The 24,696-nt window shown below is 35.3% G+C and overlaps 1 protein-coding gene across 1 annotated transcript in view; it reads left to right on the top strand.

The window, feature by feature from the left end:
• NUDCD1 (NudC domain containing 1) overlaps nt 1–22,819 on the top strand; it is an 89,665-nt gene extending 66,846 nt beyond the window's left edge. Inside the window, exons 9-10 of the mRNA XM_003256110.2 lie at nt 18,266–18,425; nt 20,423–22,819. Coding sequence (XP_003256158.1) covers nt 18,266–18,425; nt 20,423–20,715 — 453 coding nt within the window. The 3' untranslated portion in view covers nt 20,716–22,819. The remainder of the gene's footprint in view (nt 1–18,265; nt 18,426–20,422) is intronic.
• Nucleotides 22,820–24,696: the final 1,877 nt, after the last annotated feature.

Genomic DNA, 24,696 nt, shown 5'->3' with positions numbered 1-24,696 from the left:
CCCATTGGGCAAAACAGATGGGTCCAGATGGATTCCCACCTACATCAATAGGCTGTATTACAGGAGAGTAAACTTGAGCTTAGGGAACTTGAATCTGCTATAATGATCAGTTAGCATGTCTAACTGCTTATTGTCATAAACATTTTGCCCATAGTATTGGAGGGAGGCACTCTATCTTCTAAGGCTATTCATTATGCAAACATCCCTGTGTGAACAAAGTTCTTTGAAAAGGAATTTGGAGGAAAGAGACTTTATTCCAGTGAACAGTTTGCAGACTGAGGAGATGTAGCCTTAGGCAGCCGTCAGTGTAAAATGAAGGTGCGTTCTAGAGAACAAAGAGAGGGTTCAGGGTTTTTTTTTTTTTTTTTTTTTTTTTTTTGTTTGAGACAGAGTCTCACTCTGTCCCCCGGGCTGGAGCGCATTGGCATGATCTCGGCTTACTGCAACCTTTGCCTCCTGGGTTCGAGTGATTCTGCTGCCTCAGACTCCTGTGTAGCTGGGATTACAGGCTCCCACCGTTACGCCCAGCTAATTTTTTGTATTTTTAGTAGGGACAAGGTTTCACCATGTTGGCCAGGCTGGTCCCAAACTCTTGACCTCGTGATTCACCCACCTTGGCCTCCCAAAGTGTTGGGATTACCCGCGTAAGCCACCGCACCCGGCCACGTTCAGGTTTTATAGCAACAGTTCCTGCCCAGGTTCCCAAGCAGATCTGTTTATGCAAATGAATGAATGACAGCTTAGTTCTGATCGGTCAGCACAGCTGAGCCCCTTGGTCACTATAGTTGAGCCATGATTGATTGATTTACTTTGGAAGAATGTTTGCCAAATACCCAATTCTGAATAACCATAGTTTGAGCTGAATAACCACAGCTGAGCCCTGATTGACTGGGGCAGGTGAGCTCTGATTGGTTGGTTTTCAAGCATAAAACCAGAAGTCTCTGTCAAATGTTTCTTTCAGATGGTGAGTGATGGGTGAGGGGATTCTGTCTGCTGTTTATTTTGGCACCAACAATAGGAACTGGTTTGGCTTGGCTGTAGAAAAGGAGGTCGTGTCATACTTTTACAACAGCTTTCTGAGAACACAATAGGTGATCACTTCCTCACCCAGCCATGGCTGCCTGCTTCTGTTTTAACTTTGAGCACTTCAGCCATGGGAGTCCATTTTGTCTGTCCACTGGGGGCATTAACATTTGGAAAGGTATTAGAGAGTAAAGAGCAGTCAGTATCTCTGCTTTTAAAACATACAGAAGTTAAAGAGATGCAGAATTAACTTACAACAATACGAAGTAAAACCACATATAAAGGTATTTAAATTTTCTTGGTAGATTCCTTTAGCCCATAGAGAGTAGCTGAAGTGAGTAGTCTGTTTTCTTGCCCTTGTAGTTTGATAACTAAAAGAAGTTTTTTTTTTGTTGCAACAGTAATTGCTGTTCATAACACCATGTAATGCAGTGCTCCATACCTGTGTGTGTATGTGTACTAGTATAGATGTGTATGTATAGGTATATATTATACTTCTTTATGGTATGTACTAGCCCTTACTAGTACATAGTGAGGCCGTATGAGTCCTGAGGGCCTGTGAGTCCTACTTGAAGAAAATTTACATTTAGAAAAATAATTAAACCGGGCAAATTATGTTGGTATGAAGGCATCATTTTAATAAAATTTAAGTAGAAGTCTTTTATAAAAAATATACATTGCTTAAATAGCATTAATGTAAATTAAACAATGAATGTTTTTGTGTTTTATATTTTCTAGATCTCATCTCTTAACTACTTATGTCTCCTTACACCTTTTTCCTCTTGCCCAAGAAAGCAGTCCTAAATGTCTAATATTTCATGGTTAATATTTATTACTTATATGTTTAACAGCCCTTATCACATTTACCTCTTAATAATAGGTTAATTTCATGTTCTTGAACTCCGTGAATGGAATCATACTCTTGGGTATTCTTTTGTGACTTTTTTTCTTCAAGTTTGTGAGAGTCAACCACATTGTCATGTATAGCTGAGTTTCATTCGTTTTGACTCTTACATAGTTTTCATCATGTATATATATGTAATTTATTCATTCTAGTGTGGATTTCTCATTTTCTTGATCTAGCAGTGCTAATGTTAACATTTTTGAAACTTTCACCTTGTAGTCCTTGTGTAATTTTTATGTCTATCACAATACTGTAGGTTCAGTTTGTAGCCTACTGTTTTAGAAATTAATATTGCCACAAGCATTTTATACTAATATATTGCATGCTGTCATATAAGCTTATACTACAATTTAATCAGTTATCTAATGAATTTGTTTTCCCTATATTTTTAAAAATTTTAAATATAATCATTTAAAATACCCCCCTACATGTATTTTTTTCATTATCTTAGAGTCTTGGCCTTGGATTAAAGTGCTCTCCAAATATTGCAGAAGTTACCTGTCACCACTTTTAATGTAACCATGCCAACGTTGAGCAAATAAATGTATATGGTGCTTACATCCAATTTTGGAGACCTATTGGTAATCAAGACAGTCTCTACTTTTAAAACATACAGTCATGTGGGGAACAAGCATGTAAATAAATATTTATAACAATAATTATAGTGTAGGAAAGTGAGGAAAGAGAGTTGTATCAAACAAATATTGCAATTTATGTGATATCCCAGAGATGATGGTTCTTTTGAGATTCCGAATCAGCACAAATTTGGCATTGCCAGAGTGTAGAGTCTCAAAGAGACGTGTGTGTGTGTGTGTGTGTGTGTGTGTGTGTGTGTGTGTATGCATAGCAATACTACTTAATACTATTTCCATCCTAATGGTTATGAATTGATATCTGAGATATGTGAATTATACATTGAGTTTCTTTGGCTCATATTGCAGTTGATTTCTGTATGCTTGTTTTAAATTCTGTTTGCTCCTGTTGTACCCATTATCTATTTTTAGCTTTTTGACTAGCATATGGGCCAGGTGCAGTGGCTTATGCAGATAATCCCAGACTTTAGGGAGCCAAGGCTGGAGGATCACTTGAGGCCAGGACCAGCCTAGGCAACATAGTGAGACTCCACCCCCACCTCTTGTCTATGAAAAAAAATTTGTCAGGTGTGGTGGTGCACACACCTAGTCCTAGCTACTCAGGGGCCTGAGGCCCGAAGATCTCTTGAGCCCAGGAGTTGGAAGTTCCAGTGAGCTATAATGGTACCTGCACTCCAGCCTAGGCAACCTGCAACAGAGTGAGACCTTCTCTCGAATAAAAGAAAAAAATAGCATATGATTTGATTTTGGGTCATAATTGTTGTAGACATTTCCCTTGGGCTGTTTTTGGTTAATATTGCTTATTTTTTCTCACTTTAATGACAGCCTTAAGTGTTTATATATTTGAGTAATGTTTATATATTTGCCTTCTTGCACTTAGAAGATTATTGCCCTCTTAAAAATCTGATAAATATTCATACTGTTTTTTGATATTTTTATTGTGTCCTAATCTTCTGTGTGACTCTTTGAGGTTTACTTTTAGTATATGGAAAAATCTTTTGAATAGTAAGCTGTTAAAAGTATGAATTAGCAAGTACTTGATTTGCCCAGAAGAAACTTATTAAATAAGGCAAATTTGTGTTGCCCCTGTTTTTGAGAAAGTGAAACTTATCATGAAAATCTTTAAAAAACAGATGGTGATATTTAGTTTATAGCAAAACAGAAATTAAAGCACATTATGCTTTAATTAAAGTACTACCACCAAATCAGTGAGAAGATACTTTCTTCTGGAAGAGAGTTAGCAACACCCAGGGCATTATTCAGGCAGCTGTCAACCATCTTCCCAGTACTCAACCTGCCTTTCCAGCTCCTCGTTAATAAGACAGTGAAGTGGAGGACATTTATTGCCTGATTAACCAGATAATCCCATAGACACACCTCTAACCTTGTTAATCTATAAGGCTCTCATTTTTCTCCTCCAGGGAGCCCTTTCTCTGTCAGCATTCCATCTTCTTCTCCAGAATGACAGTGGATCTGAGATTTTTAGCCTACTTGCAAGCTAACAAGTTAGCCTATCACAGTTTCATAGATGCTGGTAAAAAGACGTGAGACTCCTGTGTCAGACACAAAGGGTAGTTTATTACTGACAGCAATAGCATTAACCCAGAGTATCAGCATTTGGACCAGTTCCCTGATCCTCAATTTCCCCAGGGAAATATGGAGATGGCCAGTAAGCCTTCCTGTACTTTGCTTAGAAGAGACATTATTCTACCAGACTTTAAACAAATCTGCCTTTTGCTTTGGAAAGAGATACTGTATCTTCGTAGGTTATTTGCGTTATTTGCTTTACAAACATCCTTGAAATAGTAGTCCAGAATTAAGGACTTATATTTAGTGCCTCTGCTTCAAAGATATGCAGAAAATGTGAGTATTTAGGATAATTGTCTCCCAGCAGCTTAAAGTTCAGGAGTTCAGGTATCACAGTAATGCTGACCTCATAATACGAGTGTGGTTTTATTGGAGACATTTTAGTTTCTTTCAGGATTGTGAGAGTATAATGAATGTTGTTAATTATTGGGTGCCAATTATTATTACCTGTGATGGACTTGTTTGCGGAAGTCTTCAGTTCCTTTTTTGCCTTTCATTCTCCTCTGAAAAGATATAATTTTAGTTGCAAATCTTATATTTTTTTATTCTTAAAATTCTATACAGTGTCAAGCCTTCAGTGCAGTAGAATTCAGTCCTTTCCTTGGGATAGTAATGAAATGCTTAACTGATACTTTTTTTTTCTTAGAATCTGTGTTCATATATACTGATCCTTTCTCCAGGAATATACTCTTCCTAGAAGCTGTTGTTTTAGCTAGGATATTTAATTATTTTCCTTCTAGAATCTTAAAGGGCAAAGCCATTTTTAGCAGCTGTCATAAATTACTGTTCCAGTTGGAAGAATTTTTATCAAATATAGCTTTTCTTTCTTCGCCAACCTTTTCCTAGGGAGACTGCCCCTCACACACTAGATGAGATGAAGTCTATGTTCCTGGCTGGAGAGATTGATAGTTGATAATAAATGCAGTTTGTTTATTATTATTATCATTTGCTATACATTTTGTGGGTTTGACAGTAATATAAATAATAAACCTGACACATGAATACAATGACCTTATTTGTGACAAGGGTGACATAGCAGTGCAGTGGGAAAAGGATGGTCTTTTCAACAAATGGCACTGGGTCTGTTAGATATCTGTAAGAAAAAAAAATTATTTTGACTTTTACATCACACCATATGCAAAAGTCAGTTACAGATGGGCTGCATATGAAATAATAAACTATGATGATAAACATGAAATAAACTAATAAAGCTTTTAGAGGGAAACACAAAGTCATCTTTGTGGCCTTGATTAGGCAAAGATTACTTGACCTAGGACATGTAAAAACACTAACTCCAAAAAAAGAAAGTGATCAAAATTAACATCTATTTTTCAAAAATGTGTCATTATGAGAGTAAAACAGAAACCTACAGAGAGGGAAATGAATTTGTAATACATGTGTTTGACAAATGATTCATTATCTGCAAGACTCAGTGGGCCAGGCACCTGTTTTTATAAAGTTTTATTAGAACTCAGTCATAGACATGTATTTATATGCTGTCTATGGCTGCTTACAAACTACAACAACAGAGTTTAATAATTTTAACAAAGACTGTATGGCCTTTAGGCCTGAAATATTTACTGTCTGACCCCTTAAGTTTGCTGATTCCTTCTTTAGACAGTACTATACTGGCTTGATTACTGTCACGTTACAGGGAGTTTCCGTTCAGATGGTGTTAGTCTTGATTTTTTTTTCCTAAATAGGTTTGGTTCTTGTAAAAACTTTACAACCAGCTTTTTAATTTGCACAAAACTGGCTATGGGGCTTTTAATTGGAATTGTGTTGGATCTGCAGGTCAACTTGAGGAGAATTGATACTTTAATGATATTGAATCTTCTGATCCATAAACATTGTCTCTTCATTTATTTAGGTTTTCCTTAATGTGTCCTAGCAGCCTTTTGAAGTTTTTAGTGTTATATTTAATCCCAATACTTTGTATTTTGGGATTCTAATATAATTAATATTTTTTTAATTCCCAATTTATTTTGTGTATTATGTAGCAACAGTGTTACTTGACTTTATATCGTAACTTCGATAAATTAACTTTTTCCAGTCACTTTATTGTAGATACGCCAAGATTTCAATGTACAGGGTAGTATCTGTGAATAAAGAGTTTAACTTCTTCTTTTCCAATCTGCATACCTTTTGTTTCTTTTTCTTACCTTATTGTACTAGCTAGGATATTAGATGCAATGCAGATATCAGTGATGAGAATAGGAATTCTTGTCCTGTTCCTAATCTTAGGAAGAAAGATTGAGTGGTTTAACATTAAATATGACATTAGTTCTAGAGTTTTTATTTAAGTAGAAGCATGTTTAGTCTTAGTTTGCTGAGTTTTGTTTTTTTTTTTATCATGAAGAGGTGTTGAATTTTTAAGTGCTTAGTTATGGTGTCTCTTTAATCTCCTGTAATTTGGAATAGCAAGTTAACCAACATTTTTAGCTTTATTTTGTACCTTTTTTATAGATTATCTTTTAATTGGATTGTATATCCTCATCAGGTTCAGACGTTGCATTTTTTTTTTGCCAGGAATACTACATAAAAGATGTTTCCCTTGCAGTGTATCACGTTAAGAGGAACTTGGTTTTTCCTGTTCTTGTGGTGCGATATTTCATTATGTGATGTCTACCAGGTTTCTGTAATCTAAAGTTATCTTTCATTTTGAATTAATAAGTACTTTGTGTGAAGATCAAAGTAATCTTTTTAAAGGATTTAGTAGATTATGTCATTTCTCTATTCCTGTTCTCCCTGTAGCAGGCTTCCTATGTGTTACATTTAGAATAATTTTCAGTGTCCTTACCATGGTCTACAAAGAACCTTCCAAGTTTCTGCAACTCATTATATGTGATACTTGTTTAATTGAGACTCAACACATGCACACACACATCCGATGCAAAAGTTTCACAAAACAGTACTATCCTTATTGTATGAGATGTACTCTAATATTCTTCTATGGTATTTTAATGAAATAAAATAGAAAATCCTGTTCTTGATTTTCTAACTTGATTTTGCTACCAATGTGGAGACATAGTTTAAAAGAACACTGCCATCCAGTCCTGATTATCTTATTTTTCACCATTTTTTCCTAGTTCAGTTTTCTGGGTTATGTTTTGCATTTTGTTTTGAGACAGGTGTCGCTCTGTCACCAAGGCTGAAGTGCATGCTCACTGCAGCCTAGACCTCCCAGGCTCAAGCAGTCTTCCCACTTCCAGCCTCCTGAGTAGCTGGGACCACAGGTGCATCCTACCATGCCTAGCTAATTTTTGGATTTTTTGTAGATGTGGGATCTCACTGTGTTGCCCAAGCAGGTATCATATTCCTGAACTTTCAAGTGATCTTTCCACTTTAGCCTCCCAATTGCTGGGATAACAGGTGTGAGTCACAGCACCCAGCAACTAGTTCACTTTTCTTTAGCTGCACTGGCCATTATGCTGTTCTTCAAACCTACTGAAACGTGCTTTTCCCTTAGAATCTTTGCATTTGTTATTATCTCTGCCTGAACCGTTCTACCTTTTCTCACTGTTTCCTTACTTTATTCCTCTTACTCTCTTTATTTACCTCTGCTCACGTTGTCTTCTGTCCCCTATTAAAACATAACCACATTATCCGTCATCTCACGTGCTTTTTTCTTTTTTTTTTTTTTTTTCCGTATGGGACTTTCTATTTTCTGATATGTATCTGTGTATTTTATCTGGTAACATTTATATGTATCCTTCACTGGAATAGTCAGTAAAATGTTATGATGCATCATAGTTAAGACCTAATTTGATAATTTTCAAAAAATGAAAAAAAAGTATCAGTTTTAAAAAATATTTCTAAGTAATAGTTATTGTGGCTTTTTAAAGTAGAAATTTAAGTGCATTTCCACCAATTGTATTTTATACCACTTAGCTAAGATCTGACATCTTCGTATGTTTCAGTCTGTAGTCAAGGTAAAGAGATATTTAAGTATATAGGTAACTTAACGGGTGTTCAAACCAAAACATGCAACGCAGGATTTACTTCTTTTCCATATTTTTTAGACATCAATTTTATACACAAAATGGATGAACAACTTATCTATACAACTTAACTGACAAAACTAGATGATAAGCATATTTATGGTATGTGGGTTACCATATCTGAACTAGTGTCTAGCCAGGGACACATTCTGGTGGTTAATAGTCGCTATAAAATGGACTTTGGGAAAACATGCAGGTGGTGGTAAAGAACATGAGTTTGGAAATATATCTGAATTTAAATTCTAGCTACCAGTTATTAGCTTCTTGACTTAAATCTCTGAACTTACCAAGTTTGAGTTTCCGCTTTTAAATGGGATCATATTCTTAATTCTCAGTTAGCGAAGATTAAATAAGGTAGTAAATATAGATCAGCTAAATACTTGATGCATAGTAAGAACACAGTAAATAATTTTTACAATTTATTCTATGTACAGAATATGAATTTGGAATTAAAGTTTCAATCTGGCATCCCAATACATACTTTATTTCTGAGTAGATAAAACCTTTTTATTAATATTATTTTAAAATTCAATTTGGTATTAGAAGTGACTAAAAGTTGTCTTTCACTGACATTTAATCTTCAGAAGTCTTTAATTGCTAAGTATTCTACAAAGAGAATAATAAGACAATTAATTGACTCTTTGAAATGCATGTCAAATTTTCCCTAGAGAATATTTTACTCTAATTGTAGTCTTCATTCAAAGACTACAAAGGTAATTCAAAGGTAAATATGACCTTTTCTAGAGTAAACATAAGAGAAGAAATGTGGAAGTATATTTTATTGCCCAAAGGATTTATGGAGTTTAGAGTTGTTTTTTATGCAGTAAGATATTTAGTTGGTATTAACAAGGAATGAATTTTCCAAGTGAGTAAATTGCCTAAACAAGTTAATTTTTTCCATTCAAATACCAAAAATATTTAAAGCCTTCTTTTCCCCCCTCGGAATCTTACTAAAATGTGTTATTTGCCCAACATCTTACATAAAGCATTCTGAAGAGAAAGTAACATTTTGTTGATGGTTACATATAATCAAAATGAACATTAATTACCATACTTTGTATTTCTAGGTAATTACCATTAAAGGTATTTCAATTAAATGGGAGTCTTTGCCTACTTCATGTAAAAAAAATGTCTTTTGTGTTTGTTTCCACTGCTCATAAGCTATTGGCTGCTTCATCTCACCTCTGGCAGTGCATGTACCCCAAGCAACCGTCCTTTTCTTTCTTATTTGCTCTCCTGTTTTGTTCTTAGCTACCAAGTTGTAAACTCGATGGAATTTTGTTCACAGTCAGAATAAATAGTTCTCTAGTGAAAAATGGGTTTTGTGGCACCTGTTCTTGACTCAGGAACCTTCTGAACATCTTGTACTTTTTTCTTCCAGGTAATGGCCCATGCTAGATAATGGATAATGTTTTACTTCCCCTGTTTTCCACTTCAAATTATGATGCAATATCCTTTTGTTCTTCATATATTTTTTTCTTTTTCTCATATTGGTATTTAAAATAAATATAAAAATAAATATAAAATATTTAAATATATTTAAAATAAATATAAAAATAAAGTAAGTATACTTTAATTGTGCTTTTTATCACACTTCACATTAATTCACTTAATTCACTTAGCAAAACTAGTTATTTTAGTCACTTTACTTTTTAATTTTAATTGTACTTTGCTTTTGGAAGAAAAAGCAAAGTACAGTTGTACTGGAAGAAATCCTGTTACCTAAACTTTTAGAGGTTGCAGGCAACAGAGAAAACCTTTGGTTATCTCAAGTCATGATGTGAGCATATATGGAGCCTATGAGGAACAGTGGAAATAATCTCTTTAGATCTCATGAATAACGAAGGTCATTTTGGAAACAAATTCACTGGCAAGTCAGGCCTAAAGGAAATGTGGAACATTGTTTAGAAAATAGCACAAGTTCTGATGACCAGGCGATCTATTTGCCTCTTGATAATCAACTTGTTCTCTAAGTCAGTTCTGTGCTGTTATGATCACATTGCCATCTTCTGTATTTGCTTCTGCTGAGCATACTTCTACTTATTGATCACTCCCTTCCTTTCTACATCTTTCATGGTTTCTGCTTACTGTACTCTCTAGCTATATCTTCTGCCTCTCTTCTTAGCTTGAATTGTTTATTTTTTGGTATTTAAACTTCCTGAACAAGAGGACTTTACTGTTTTGGCTAACCACCATCCAGTATGGGAAGCATCTGTTCAAGAAAACACTCCATCATAACCATTTTATAAATCAGTGGATTAAAGATGGTTAACTTTGGATTAGACGCCAACCCTTGATTCTGTTGGCAGAAGCCAGGGAAGTGGGTTCCTATAGTACATGGGTTGGCTACTTGTATATTTGGAACCTCTTGTAGATATTGAATTATCACTAGTCTGTTGATTATAAGTTGAAACCCTAAGCTTTTTAGGCAAGTTAATAAATAGTGATCAAGGAAATTCCTGCTTTTGCCTAAAATGTAGAAAGTTGGAAAGATTGTCACGCCCATTGTAATAAAATAATGCTGGATTATTTATGGAATCGTAACTTTTTAAAGACTCATCAGAAAGCTGAGCTTACAGGGCAGCCAACAGCTTAAAATCTAAGGAAAAGTAAGTCAAGGAGAGATGAGATAGGGACACTGGTTCACCTGAACATTGGAGGGAGACAGGAGGACGGCCATGTAAGTGGGTAAGAAGGATTCAACTAACAGATTGCTAAAGACGTGGTGTCACCCGTAACTGTCACCTAGCATTCACAGACATAAGGGAAGTTGCTCACACTTACAGGATCTTCTTTATGGACCTTGACGAGGGCAGGACATTAGAAAAAGCTATCTTGCTGGTTCAGAATTGGATTAGAGGGGAGTGTTCTCTGCTTTGGGAAAAGTATGAAGTCTTGCCTGCACTGTTTTTTTCTTAAGTATCAGCAGCCTAAGCTGCTGAGGGAAGAGCATCAAATCTTAGCTTGCCAAGGGTTCAGAAGAAGACCCATTGCAGCTAGAGGAAAAGATAAAGAAAAACCTCAAAACACCATCTCTATGCCTTGAGGAGGGGCAGAAAATCATCCAGGTTATTAGAAGTCACCTACCACTGGAGGAGGGCAGTATCTCTGAAAAAGCTAAAACCCTGAAACTGAGGTCACAGAGTACTGAGGCTGAGCCAGACAGTAGAGAATGCTTTTCCTTGACTCCCCAACCCACATCCCCCTCACCATCAGGCTAGGAAGCACATCAAGCAACAAGTAACCACAGCCTACCACTAGAGAGGAAGTAAGAGCATAGACTGTCTCTGAGGTGAACATGCACAGTGAAGGCCTAAAGCTTGGGATGGAACAATACCACTGAGGAAAGTACTCGAGCAAAACTGAGTAACCTGTGAATTATAGTGGAACTCAAAAGGAAAGTTAAAACATATTTTGTATTGAATGAAGATGAAACATGGCACACGTGGAATACAGCTAAAGCTTAGGGGGATATTTACAGCATCACATGTTATACTAGAAAAGAAAAAAGTGCCCCAATTTAGCAGTTTAAGCTTTCACATTAAGAAACTAGGAAAAGAAGAGCAAACTAAATCTAAAGCAAGCAGAAGGAAGGACACTGTGTGGATAAAAGTGGGAACCAGTTAAATTGAAAGAAGGAAATAATAGAGAAAACTAATAAACTAAAAGCTGGTCCTCTGAAAAGATCAAGGTTGATAAGTCCAGCCAGACTGAGGAAAAAGAAAACACAAAGTATCAACATCAGGAATAGCACTTAGGATGTCAATAGAGATCCTAAAGACACTAAAGTGTAACCAGTGAAGTCTTATGAACAACTGTATTTCCATGTATTTGACAATTTATATGCAACAAATTTTTTAAATTTAAATTACTAAGTTCACTTAAGAAATAGATGAGACCTGGCCGGACACGGTGGCTCATTCCTGTAATCCCAGCACTTTAGGAGGCCGAGGTGGGTGGATCATGAGGTCAGGAGTTTAAGACCAGCCTGGCCAAGATGGTGAAACCCTGCCTCTACTAAAAATACAAAAATTAACCAGGCGTGGTGGTGAGCACCTGTAATCCCTGCTACTCGAGAGGCTGAGGCAGAGAATTGCTTGATCCTGGGAGGCAGAGGTTCCAGTGAGCCGAGATTGTGTCACTGCACTCCAGCCTGGGCAACAGAGCGAGACTCCGTCTCAAAAAAAAAAAAGAAAAAGAAAAAGATGAGACCTCATTAGTTATATCTGTTGAAGAAGATCAAATTCATTTTTAAAAGCTTTCCAACAAATCTCCAGCCGCAGATGGCTTGACTGGTTTGTTTTACCAAATGAAGAAACAATACCAATTCTCTACAAACTTCTAGAAAGTTAAAGAGAAAGAAACACTTTCCAACTTATTTTATGAGGCTAGCGTTACCCTGATACCAAAGACATTAAAAGATGAGAAAACAGGAAGAAAAAAAACTAATATCCTCCATGAATACAGACACAAAAACTCTTTAACAAAATATTAGTAAACGAAATCCATCAATAAGTAAAAAGGAAAATTACATTATGACCAAGTAGGGTTTATTCTAGGAACTCAGAGCTGATTTTGTTATTCAAATATCATCAATCAGTATAATTCACCATATCAACAGACTAAAGAAAAATATTTGATCATCCTAGTTGTTGCAGAAAAAATATGAAAAAAAATACCATTCATTTATGATAAAAATGCTGAGCAAACTAGGAATTGAAAGAAACTGCCTCATCAGAAACCCTGGAGTTAACACCATACTTCATGGTAAAAGACTGAAGGCTTCTGCTACAACTGGGAACAGGCCAAGATGTCTGCTCGCACTACTCTTGTTAAGCATAATGCTGGGAGTCCCAGGTAGGCAGTGAGGCAGGAAATAATAGTGAAAGGTATAAACAGCTATCAAGAGATTCTAATACCACCATGAAAAAAATGAAGCCAAACACCTTTTAGGCGTTATCTTAAAATAATGCTCGGCTGGGCGCAGTGGCTCACGCTTGTAATCCCAGCACTTTGGGAGGCCGAGGTGGGCGGATCATGAGGTCAGGAGATCGAGACCACGGTGAAACCCCGTCTCTACTAAAAATACAAAAAATTAGCCGGGAGTGGTGGCGGGCGCCTGTAGTCCCAGCTACTCGGAGAGGCTGAGGCAGGAGAATGGCGTGAACCCGGGAGGCGGAGCTTGCAGTGAGCCGAGATCACGCCACTGCACTCCAGCCTGGGTGACAGAGCGAGACTCCGTCTCAAAAAAAAATAATAATAATAATGCTCATGTTCAGTTTCTTTATCCACTCTTAGTTTGGAATCTTTGAATTGTTTTCCTTTTGTGGCATCTGGCCAACCTAAGAAGTAGCAAACGTCTGGCAGTAGCATAATCTTTATTTTATTTAGCTGTATGAAATACTCAGTTTTGAAGTAAAAAATAAGGAAGTTAGAATTTATTTATTAAGTAAAATAAGTATCACGTAGTCTCTTACTACATACAGAAAGAAGTAAAGAATTCAACAATTCTTGCCAGGCACCAGTGGCTCACACCTGTAATCCTAGCACTTTGGGAGGCTGAGGCAGGAGGATTGCTTGGGTTGAGTTCAAGACCAGCCTGGGCAACATAGTGAGACCCCTCATCTCTGCAAAAAAATTTAAAAATTCCCCAGGCATGGCAGTGTGTGCCTGTAGTCCCAGCTACTCAGGAGGCTAGGGTTGGAGGATTGCTTGAGCCCAGGAGGTCAAGGCTGCTGTGAGCCATGAATGTGCCACTGGACACCAGCCTGGGTGACAGAGTGAGATCCCATCTCAAAAAAAAAAAAAAAAAAATCAGCAATTCTTTATATATGTCTCATTTTTTAATGGGATTCTTATGTCTCTCTGTAAATTATATGTAGTTACTGCCATCAAAAAATTGACTAGTTTGTTTACTTTGGATTTTTAAGGTACTTGGTTTTGAGTATATGTTAAAAATCCAAATCTTATTTGAAACATGACTTTGTCCCTTTTCAGGGGCAGATCCATTTACTGAGGAATATATGCGTTATACGAATATATAAAATTGAAAGCAATAAGCATACATTTGTAACCACTGGTAAAAATAGAATTTATATGACAAAATGACAAGTAGAACAATGAATTCTATATTTCTCATTTTTGAAATGGTACAAGAGTATAGAAATTTGTCTCAAATATGCTGGGATTAAGACAGAATAAGTATATGTTATTTTTATAGCTATTTACACATTTCTGAGACATAAAATTGTTTAAGAGCTGTAGCTGTGAGCTACAGGAAGATTACTTGAAAGCTGCTATGCTTTCCTGTCAGTGTTACTCATCTCATTCTTAAAATTTGAAATGCCATTAATATACAAAACAAAATGTTTTAAGAATGCTGGAAGGGTAATAATTAACATTAATACTTATTAAGGGCTTTCCTAGACAGGTAATAATCAACATGAACACTTATTAAGTTCTTTCTAAGCTTTGAAATAGATTGTTTACTCATCATAACAATTGTGAAGTGAGTAGTAGTATTACTGTATTTATAAGGGGAATAAAATGGTTTAAATACCCTACCCAAAGTCATAGCTATCACCCTCAAAGAGCCTGTAAGTGAAATGAAGAGACAAACTCTATAGGAAAGGTATAAATAATTAGTTGCAATACACGATTTCTTTTTAATAGCATTAGGGAAAACTTCTTTGGAGGAGAAGATGCCATTTGCATATGGCATAGAGTGTATAATGGACAGGATATGCAACAGGTTAAAAAAAAGCATGAATAAAGGAATGGGGAAATAGGGGAGACAGTTTTGCAAATTGTGATCCAGTTTTGCTAAATGTTATATTTTAAGGAAAGTAATAGTGAATATTGAAAAGTATGCTGGGGTCAGGTTTTGAAAAGATTTCAAAATGCCATTTAAGGCAATTTGGACCTTTTTTTTTTTTTTTCCAAACAGTGGAAAGCTATAGGGGGAAATTACTGAGAAACTAAGATTTCTGGAAGTGAGAACTAAAAGGCACAGAGAACTATGTACTAAGTCTAGAAGCTCTTGACCCTAGTCACCCTCTCGTTAGGTTAAGAACCTAATTATGAGATTTTTGCCTTACAGAATCTTCAGCCAATTATTCTAACTGTAAAATAGATAATTCCCAAATCTAAAGATAGATTAGCCTTGGTGAAGATATTACAAAAATAATCACTTTTTACATAACATTCATTTAAAAAAAATTTCTTTACAATTTGGAGAAAAAAGGGCAGATTTCTAGTTCCCAAGAAGAATTAGCATTGTGAGATGGGTGGTCTGTTAGGTTGCTGTTATTACTGCAACGAATTGCTGCAAGTGTAGTGCTTGAAAACAACACAGACTTATTCTCTTACAATTTGGGAAGTCAGAAGTCCTAAAATGATTTGTAGGGACTACATGCATTCTGGAGGCTCTAGGGGAGAATCCATTTCCTTGCCATTTCTAACTTCTAGAGGCTGCCTCCATTACTTGGCTTGTGGCTGGCCCCATCCTCTGTCTTCAAAGCCAGCAGTATATCATCTTCTAAACTCTGTCTATCCCCTTGATTTTGTTGTTATCTCACCTTCTGTGTCTGTGGCCCTCCTCCCTCCCTAAGAATACTTTTTAATACATTGAGTCCACCCACGTATTCCAGGATAATCTCTCCATCCCAGGACCTTAAACTTAATCACATCTACGAAGTCCCTTTTGCCATATAAGGTAACTTATTCACAGGTTCCAAGGGATTTAGATGTGGACATCTTTGGGGGACATTATTCAGCCTGCCACAGGTGGTATGTAAAAATATTAATAATCTAATATGATAAGTAATTTGATAGGAATAACATATATGATGCTGGAGTTCTCAGAATTCAAGCAGCTCGTGTAACCATGAGAGTGGGAGAATTCTGGGAGCAACTGATGGTTGAATTGAGTCTTAGAGGTAAATGGGAATCTATCAGGTAAAAAAAATACAAGGAGTCCAAACAGAATGCCATGTCAAAGGTGTGGCAAAGACAAGCTGTATGAAATTGCTAGTTTCATAATTAACAACACTTGACACAGGCGCCATAATGGAAATATGTGTAAGGTAAGTGGCTGCTGAAGTGAAGAAACATCTAAGTCAGAGTGAGGGGCTCATAGTAAGGCACCTACCTTCATTCTCATCCTCTTATTTTCATGATTGATCTCCTTTGGTGGTCACCTTTCACTTGGTGATTCAGGGTCCTCTGTTCTTTTCTCACTGCTGTCTCTTCAAGTATGGGTGGACCAGAGATCATTCAATTATATTAATCCTCATAATGTTCAATACATTCTTTAGGCACTTGGCTCATGAAAGCAGATGTGTTTTTGTGAAAATATTATTTCAACTTATATTTTAGCTGTTGTTTATTTTTCTTCTGTGAAAGCCCTTGGTTAAAAAAAAATAGAATATCAGAGTTGGAGTACAGGGAAGAGAGCTGAAGCAGTGTTAGGTCCATCAAACCTTATAATAATAAAAGGCCAGTTAGGTAGTGGTGACTTTGAAAATAAACCTCATCTAGCCACTGATCATCGGGAGTAAGGAGAGAAAAGAAATAGTCTGTGGTCTCTGTGTGCTGGCCTTCTCCCCTTATTTTGTAGAGAGCAAGCACTGGCTCTACGAAAAAGCCCTATTTCCCTGGCGTTGCTGGGGAGCAGAAGATGGGTTGCTCTGACACTGTATTCTCCTGTGGCCAATAGCCTGTGTTGTTACAGCTTTGCCAATAATAGGTCCCCTTGCTGGAGAGCCACTTCACAGCTTTCCTTATTGGATTCAGGTCAGGTCTCCACTTCTTACTTTAACCCAACCTTTTACTGTTCTCCAGTCTGCTTGCAAACTCCTAGAATCAATTACATATTTATTAAGTAGTGTGCATATTTTATATTTTCTACATTTGATGTGATTTTTGTTGGTATTCTGTTTCGTATTTTCAACTCTGATAATAACATTTCTCTTAAAGACTATCCTTACAACATATCTTCATTTAGAAAAAGTATTTCTGTAGATGGAATTCAGAGAGTTTCAATTTGATGATTTTGTATTAAAGTGAATTTCTTTAGGCATCAATATTGCAATAACAATTATTGATGTGTTACAATAACAAATGTTGACATTATTGACATATTGACATTGATACCTTAATTAAGCAATACGTTTAAGTAAATAGTTCCAAACATCTGAGTGTGAATTCCAGCATTGTGATATTTCTCTTTAGCCTAGAACAAGTTACTCAAGCTCTCCAAGCCTGTTCTTTCATCCCTTAAATGAAGATAATAATAGCCTGCATGTTGTTGAGAAGATTAGTATTTATAACATGCCTGGCATGTAGAATGTGCTCATAAATTCTGGTAGTGTCATTGTTCTTGGTAATTGTTACAAGTTAGCATTAGTAAACTTGATGTGTGTATTCTATGGTTTAAAAATAGTCTGCTTATAAAATTGGTGCTTTATATCAGCAGTCCCAACCTTTTTGGCACCAGGGACCAGTTTTGTGGAAGACAGTTTTTCCATGGGCCTGTGGGGGTTTGGTGGATGGTTTCAGGATGAAACTGCTCCACCTCAGATCATCAGGTATTAGTTAGATTCTCATAAGGAGCGGACAGCCTAGATCCCTTGCATGTGCATTTCACAATAGTGTTCACGCTCCTGTGAGAATCTAATTCCGCTGCTGATCTGACAGGAGGCGGAGCTCAGGCAGTAATGCTCCCTTGCCTGCTGCTCATCTCTTGCTGTGTGGCCCAGTTCCTAAAAAGCCACTGACTGGTACCAGTCAGTCTGCGGCTCAGTGACTGGGGACCCCTGCTTTATATCCTGTTTTAAACTATTTACTAACAATTAAGAGGTGGTATATCACGTGGTGGTTAAGAACATAGACTCTGGGTCCAAATTTCAGCTCCATGACTTATGGCCAGGCTGACCATCGATAAGTTACCTAAATGCCTTGTGCATCACTTTCCTCAGCTTTGAAGTGAACATAACAGTAGCACATTTATCTCAGGGATATTATGAGGAGTCAATCAGATTAAGTATATAAAAAGTATAAAACAGTTGCTGACAATGCTGGTTGTCAGCTTCTGCCATTGTAATTGTTGCTATTATTAATTTGTTGTTGAGTAAATTTTTTTTTAAATCACTTTTTAGGTGAATCTTGGAAGCAACCAGTACCTTTTCTCTGTCATAGTGGATCCTAAAGAAATGCCCTGCTTCTGTTTGCGCCATGATGTTGATGCCCTACTCTGGCAACCACACTCCAGCAAACAAGATGATATGTGGGAGCACATTGCAACTTTCAATGCTTTAGGTATAAAGCAAACTCTTTGACATTTTCCATGAAATCAAAAATACGTCATCATTTAAAGTTCATTTCTTTTTTTTCTTTTTAATTTGAGCTGTCCTGATTACATTTAGATTGATTTGTGCTATGATTTGTTTGCTTGTACTAGTTGATGGGTGTTAGCACTGTTGGAACATTTAGACTAATCTGTTTTTATGCTTCAACACAGAATAGAAATGAAAGTGGTTATGTAACCACTTGAATTATTCTAATAAGTCATTTGCTTTTTCTAATTCTGTAAGCCATATAATACTAGAGTCTGAACAAGGAACTTGATAATACCCTACATGGAACTTGTATTCAGTTCTTCAGAATAATCTTCAGAAACATCATAGAATTCCCCTAAGGTGTAATGCACATTAGGAGACATCTTTTGTCAAAATTAAGTACAAAAGAGAGCCATTATAATGAAACACTTATGGAAAGCGGTGATAAGCAGAAATTAAATTCATTTGGTAGGATAAAAGAAAAAAAATCAGTTTTAAAATTAGGGCTTGAAAATGTTTAAACTACTTAATTGTAGACGTATGCAATCATTGATTTTCTGTCAAAATGCATTAGTATTGTGTGATAGAAATTTTTTATGTGAATTAGCCATAGTTGTTGCTTTATTGAAAGGTTATTTTAAACTGGCAGCAAGAAGTGAAGTTATGTATTTTGATGGCTATATGTGCACAACCCTAATTGTAGAAGAAATTTATTAATTATCCCTTATAGTTAATAATGTAGGCTGCTGAACTGGTTCAGACTCCAAATGGATTTTTATGACCTGAAGTACAAAGTTTGGTTGACTAATTTAACCATATAATTTTTAGCCTCCCTACTATGATGCTATTTTTTAATTATCTATACTTTAGTCAGAAGAAAGCTCTATCATATCATCTTTAGATGCTCAGATCTTCTATTTGTATCCCCAAATCCCCTATTATAGAGGAATTCTATGCTTAATTCTAAGTTAAATCAACATATATTAGATATGTACTCTTGAAATATTATATACATTATTCTGTCAAGATTAGCCTGGATAGCTACTTTAAACTATTTAAACAGGTATCTAAATCTTCATTTTTCCTGCTTCAAACCTGCTTAATATTTTTAAAAACAGTATTGATCTGCATGTGCTTAGTAGTTCCTTTGCTTATTCATTGTTTGATGAGATCTCAATTTTAATTAATGTATTTTTATTTTACATGATCTTAAATACCTAACATTTGCTAACCACGTCACAATCTAAAAATCATAATTTATATTTTGGAATATAAATGTTGTTTTAATCCAAAAAGATACTTTTTAAACATGTACATGAATTAAGATAAGGATTTTTTCAGTTTAGAGACTTGAAATTATTTTTGAGGTTATAGTGATCAACATTCTACTTCTGGGGGCTGAAAGTACAAAAAAAATCCGGTTACAGTGTTGGTATTGATGTATAAAAATATCACTAACGTTTTAGGGATAATAAGAAAATGCATCACGAATACTAGTACATTCAGGGATAATTATGAACAGAAACCTAAAATAACTTTATGATGGTATCCTATACACGTTTTCCAATTTATTTAAGAGGGAAAAAATGATTCTGTGATGCCCTATCTGTAATTCACGAAGCTAAATATTAAATTGGCACTTAAAGATATTTTGTCATGTATTGAGTGTTTTAGATTTTAGAATTTCAGTGTTTGAATTATTCGTGGAAATTAATGAAACTATATTATGCTTTTTTTGAAGAGAGAAAGCCATATCTGTTTTGTTCCTTAGGAATTAAAGTTGTATTTTTGTACCAGTTGGGAGAGACTGATTGTGGCTAATCATTAATGATTCAGAATTATATACCTTATGGTATATATTTTACTTGGGCATTTTAATTTGTAATAAACATTGCAAAATATTAAATGTTAAATCATCATTTTTCCCCTTCTGTCTAATATGTAGTTTTTCTTTTGTTTGTCTCATATTCTTGGCAGGCTACGTCCAAGCATCAAAGAGAGACAAAAAATTTTTTGCCTGTGCTCCAAATTACTCCTATGCAGCTCTTTGTGAGTGCCTTCGTCGAGTATTCATCTATCGTCAGCCTGCTCCCATGTCCACTGTACTTTACAACAGAAAGGAAGGCAGGCAAGTAGGACAAGTTGCTAAGCAGCAAGTAGCAAGCCTAGAAACCAATGATCCTATTTTAGGATTTCAGGCAACAAATGAGAGATTATTTGTTCTTACTACCAAAAACCTCTTTTTAATAAAAGTGAATACAGAGAATTAATTATTCTAACATATTGGCCTCTTTGTACTGGAAAAGTATTCAGTGGTACCTGGAGGTCTGGACGGTTATACTGTAACCTCTTAAGTTTTAATGTGCTAAATATATCTTGTATGATTTTTTATTTTTTACATAACATTGGAAATATACTCAAGAGATTATAATTCTGTAAAGCTATGGAATGAAGCTGCAGATTTAGAGAACATTGGCTTCTTTAAAAAAAAAAAAAGAGTAAAGACAGTACTAGCAAGTATACTTATTTTTTAAAACAGGCTAGAATCTCATGTTTTATATGAAAGATGTACAATTCAGTGTTTAAAAATAAAAATATTTATTGTGTACTCTGTTGATTAGTTGCTACAGTCTGTACCTATAAAATGTACAGGATAATAGTTAAATGTTGAGTATTGTACATATGTATTTAAGTGGATTAAATAACTGAGTCTACGTGGAGGGGGAAATGCTAGAGAACAGCAGGTCTAATATTTTTTAAGTTTACTGAGAGACCTTTATTATTATTTTCAAATTAAGTATAGCTTTATGTAACTTTTAGCCAGTTGCTCTACCACAGGCATAGACAGAGATAAGATTTCACATTATCCATCACTGCATAACAAACCACACCAAAACTCAGTGGTTTAAAACAAGGACTTTTATTATTTTTCTCGATTCAGTGAGTTGGCTGTCTCTGTTGTACAGGGCCTCTCAGCCTCCAGTAGACTAGACGAGTCTTCTTTCCATAGTAGAGAAAACATCTTAAGAGAGCAAGCTCCAATATGCAAAAGCTTATCAATCCTGTACATCTATCATATTTACTAATGTTCCATTGGACAAAGCAAATCACATGGCCAAGTCTAGAGTCAGTATGAGGGGACTACACAAGCTGACAGCGGATGGTATGACTCATTGGGGGCCATTGATGGAACAATCTTACCACACAAGGACAAATTATAATTTATCCTTGTAGCTTTCTTTATTTTTCTAACAACTTAAACAAAATAATCCTGTTTATATGTTATACTTTTTTGCCACAAATTTTGTTTTTTCAAACTTATCTTTCCAGGTTTGTTTTAGTATGTATATACCTGGAAATTTTTATTACTTTTTATACCATTTCAAGCTATGTATCTTATATAAACTTCAAGTTGGATTTTATGTTTTAATAAGGAGGTTAAGAAGACCTTCATTTAAGAGGCAGAAGATTAAGATAAGAAATATAAGATAGAAAAGCTTTGTTCCTAACATATCTTTTGCCTGTCTGGGCAAGTATTTGACTCAACTAAATTTTAATGAATGAATGTTTGAGAGACAGAGAGGAGGAAAAAAAGATGAGGATTACATACCTGTTCTAAACCCTTTGTCAGAATGCAGTTTCCTAGAGAGTATTGAGGTGCTAGGTAGAAAGTTAGGAAAGGTCCTGAGGATTAGTATTGACAATTGGAGTCCTAATAGTACTCTATTTGTATTAGGAAAGAGAGACTAGATACCAAACATCATGAGATCATAGAGATGGAAAACTGTATAGTAACCAAAAACCAAAACAGTGATATTTCCAGAACTTTTTAGTATTGTTGTAAAACTTCATGAAACAAAGGACTATTTAAATAGTGAATTATTAAATATCTTTATTATGGGAAAGTAGATCTAAATTTTCTCTAAAATTTTCCCCAAAGATAATATCCTCTTAGGGAACATAAGAAAAATGTATAATAAAAATGTGGTGCTTAATTAACCATGACTACGTGTATATAGCCAATTTTAGTAATCAGTATTCTTTGTGCATGCGATTTTTTTGCATGATTAATGTTGAATTGAAAGCTCTCAGGATAATTAATCCTAAATATTGTCACATGTTGACCTATGTTAAAAGATGAATAGGTCCGGAGCCGTGATTTCAAGCTATTTTCCTGAAATGCTTCAGGGATTCCATAAACATTTAACTCAGCTTAAACAATGTTCTAAGGTACATATACTTAGAACATTGAGGTATATACTACAAGTGCTAAGAATATAGTACTTTGTATTTTTGTTGATTTTTATCATGTTTTAAATAGGAATTTATAAAATATTTATGATAGTAATAAAGTAGTATTTTATGTGTTTTGCATATTGAGTCATTTAACAATATTCACTCTTTTAACACATTTAAGCATCAACTATGTACCTTAGCGTGATTTTTTAAGTATTAAGGATAATGTATTACTAAGGATAAAGAGACAATCTACATTCTAATGATTTTCAGGTAAAATTTCTTTTTAGGGAAAAAAAGAGGAGAGGGTGGCATAGAGTGGTTGCTTTCCTGCTAAGGAAGTCTGACCAGGGCTAGAATATTGGAGACTACCAACAATAGTCAGGTAGAGGAGTTGCCAATGGGAAGAGTTAGAAAAAAGAATCAGAGTGTCAAGAAATTAGGAATGGTTAACAATGTTAAAAAAAAAAAAATACTCTTAAATAAAGTTTACTCTTCACATTTCTACATAAAAGGGAAATGACTGTACAGAACAAGTTAAACCATCATTACACAGGAATTTCTAATATTTTGTGTTACTAACTATAGAAAAGAACAAATGGTAAGTTTATGTGTGGCAAGTCATATAAGAAGGCAAAACTTATCACTGATTATTACTGGAAGAATATTCTAATTCTTAGTAGTAAGTGTGTCTTACTGAACAAGTAATAATAGTTGAGTGGTTAAAAAAAAAAAAGGCCTAATGATGGAAGTATAGAAGTAATAAAGCAAAGAGAAGTAAGGCCTTCTAGAATTGGTAAGAAAGAATAAATGCACAGAAAGAGCCAAGGTAAAAGGTACCCAACTAGATATCAATATATATCATGAAGCAGTAAAAAGAGGTAGCATCATTGCATTAGTAAACAAAATAGACACACATTTAATCGTCCTATACTTACAAGAAGAAAATATCTATATTCTCAAGGTTGAGAAGGCTTCTTAAGATCCAGAAGGCAAAAATATAAGCGAAAGGATTGATGAATTTGATCATTACAAAATGTAAAATTTCTTTATGACCTACTTTTGGTATAAGATAAAGCAGCAGACTGAGGAAAGATATGTGACTCATGCATAATGTATGAATGTTAAAATCTAGAACATAAGAACTATCATTTAATAAAAAAGCAAACAAGTTATACAAAAGGAAAGCAGACAAAAGATATGAACAGTTAATTCACAGAAAAGAAAATAAAGATGGTCAGTAAAGCTACAGTAATCAAGACAATGTGGTATTGGCACCAATTTCGACCAATAGATCCATAGATCAGAATAAAGAGTCCAGAGACTCAGACACATGGTCGGTTGATTTTAGTCAGAGATATTTCAATGAAGAGGTAATTCAAAATGCAGAGATAATTTGATGGAGAAAAGATATATTTTTAACAAGTGGTGCAAAAACAATTGGGTATTCATTTTTGCCTTTGTAGTAGCCTAAATAGTGGCCACCTGAAGATATCAGGTTCCAATCCCTGGAATATGAAAATACAACCTTATGAAGATAAAGAGTCTTTGCAGAAGTGATTACAATGAGGAACTTTACATGGAAAAATTATCCTGGATTATCTGGGGTGGACCCTAAATCTAATTGCAGTGTCCCTTACTAGAGAGAGGCAGAGTGCAATTACAAACACAAAGAGGAGAAGCTTATGTGAAGATGGAGTATAAAAGGCCACAAGCCGAGGAATGCTAGAGCATGCTGGCAGCCATCAGAAGCTGGAAGAAGCAAGGAATAGATTCTCCCTCAGAGCCTCTGGAGGGGGAATGGCCCTGCTGACACCTTGATTTTGGTCTTCTGGCCTCAGACCTGTGACAGAATGCATTACCACCAAATTTGTGGTAATTTCTTTACAGCGGCCATAGGAAACTAATATAGCCTTATATCAGAATTTACTTAAAATGGATCCTGGACCTAAATGTAAAACCTGAAACTGTGCAACTTCTAGCAGATAACATAAAGGAAAAATTTTGTAAGGCTG

This window comes from Nomascus leucogenys, chromosome 16, assembly GCF_006542625.1.
Source record: "Nomascus leucogenys isolate Asia chromosome 16, Asia_NLE_v1, whole genome shotgun sequence".
NCBI lineage: Eukaryota > Metazoa > Chordata > Mammalia > Primates > Hylobatidae > Nomascus > Nomascus leucogenys.
Note: the sequence above shows the minus strand (reverse complement) of the source record. Positions and strands in the feature narration are given on the sequence as shown.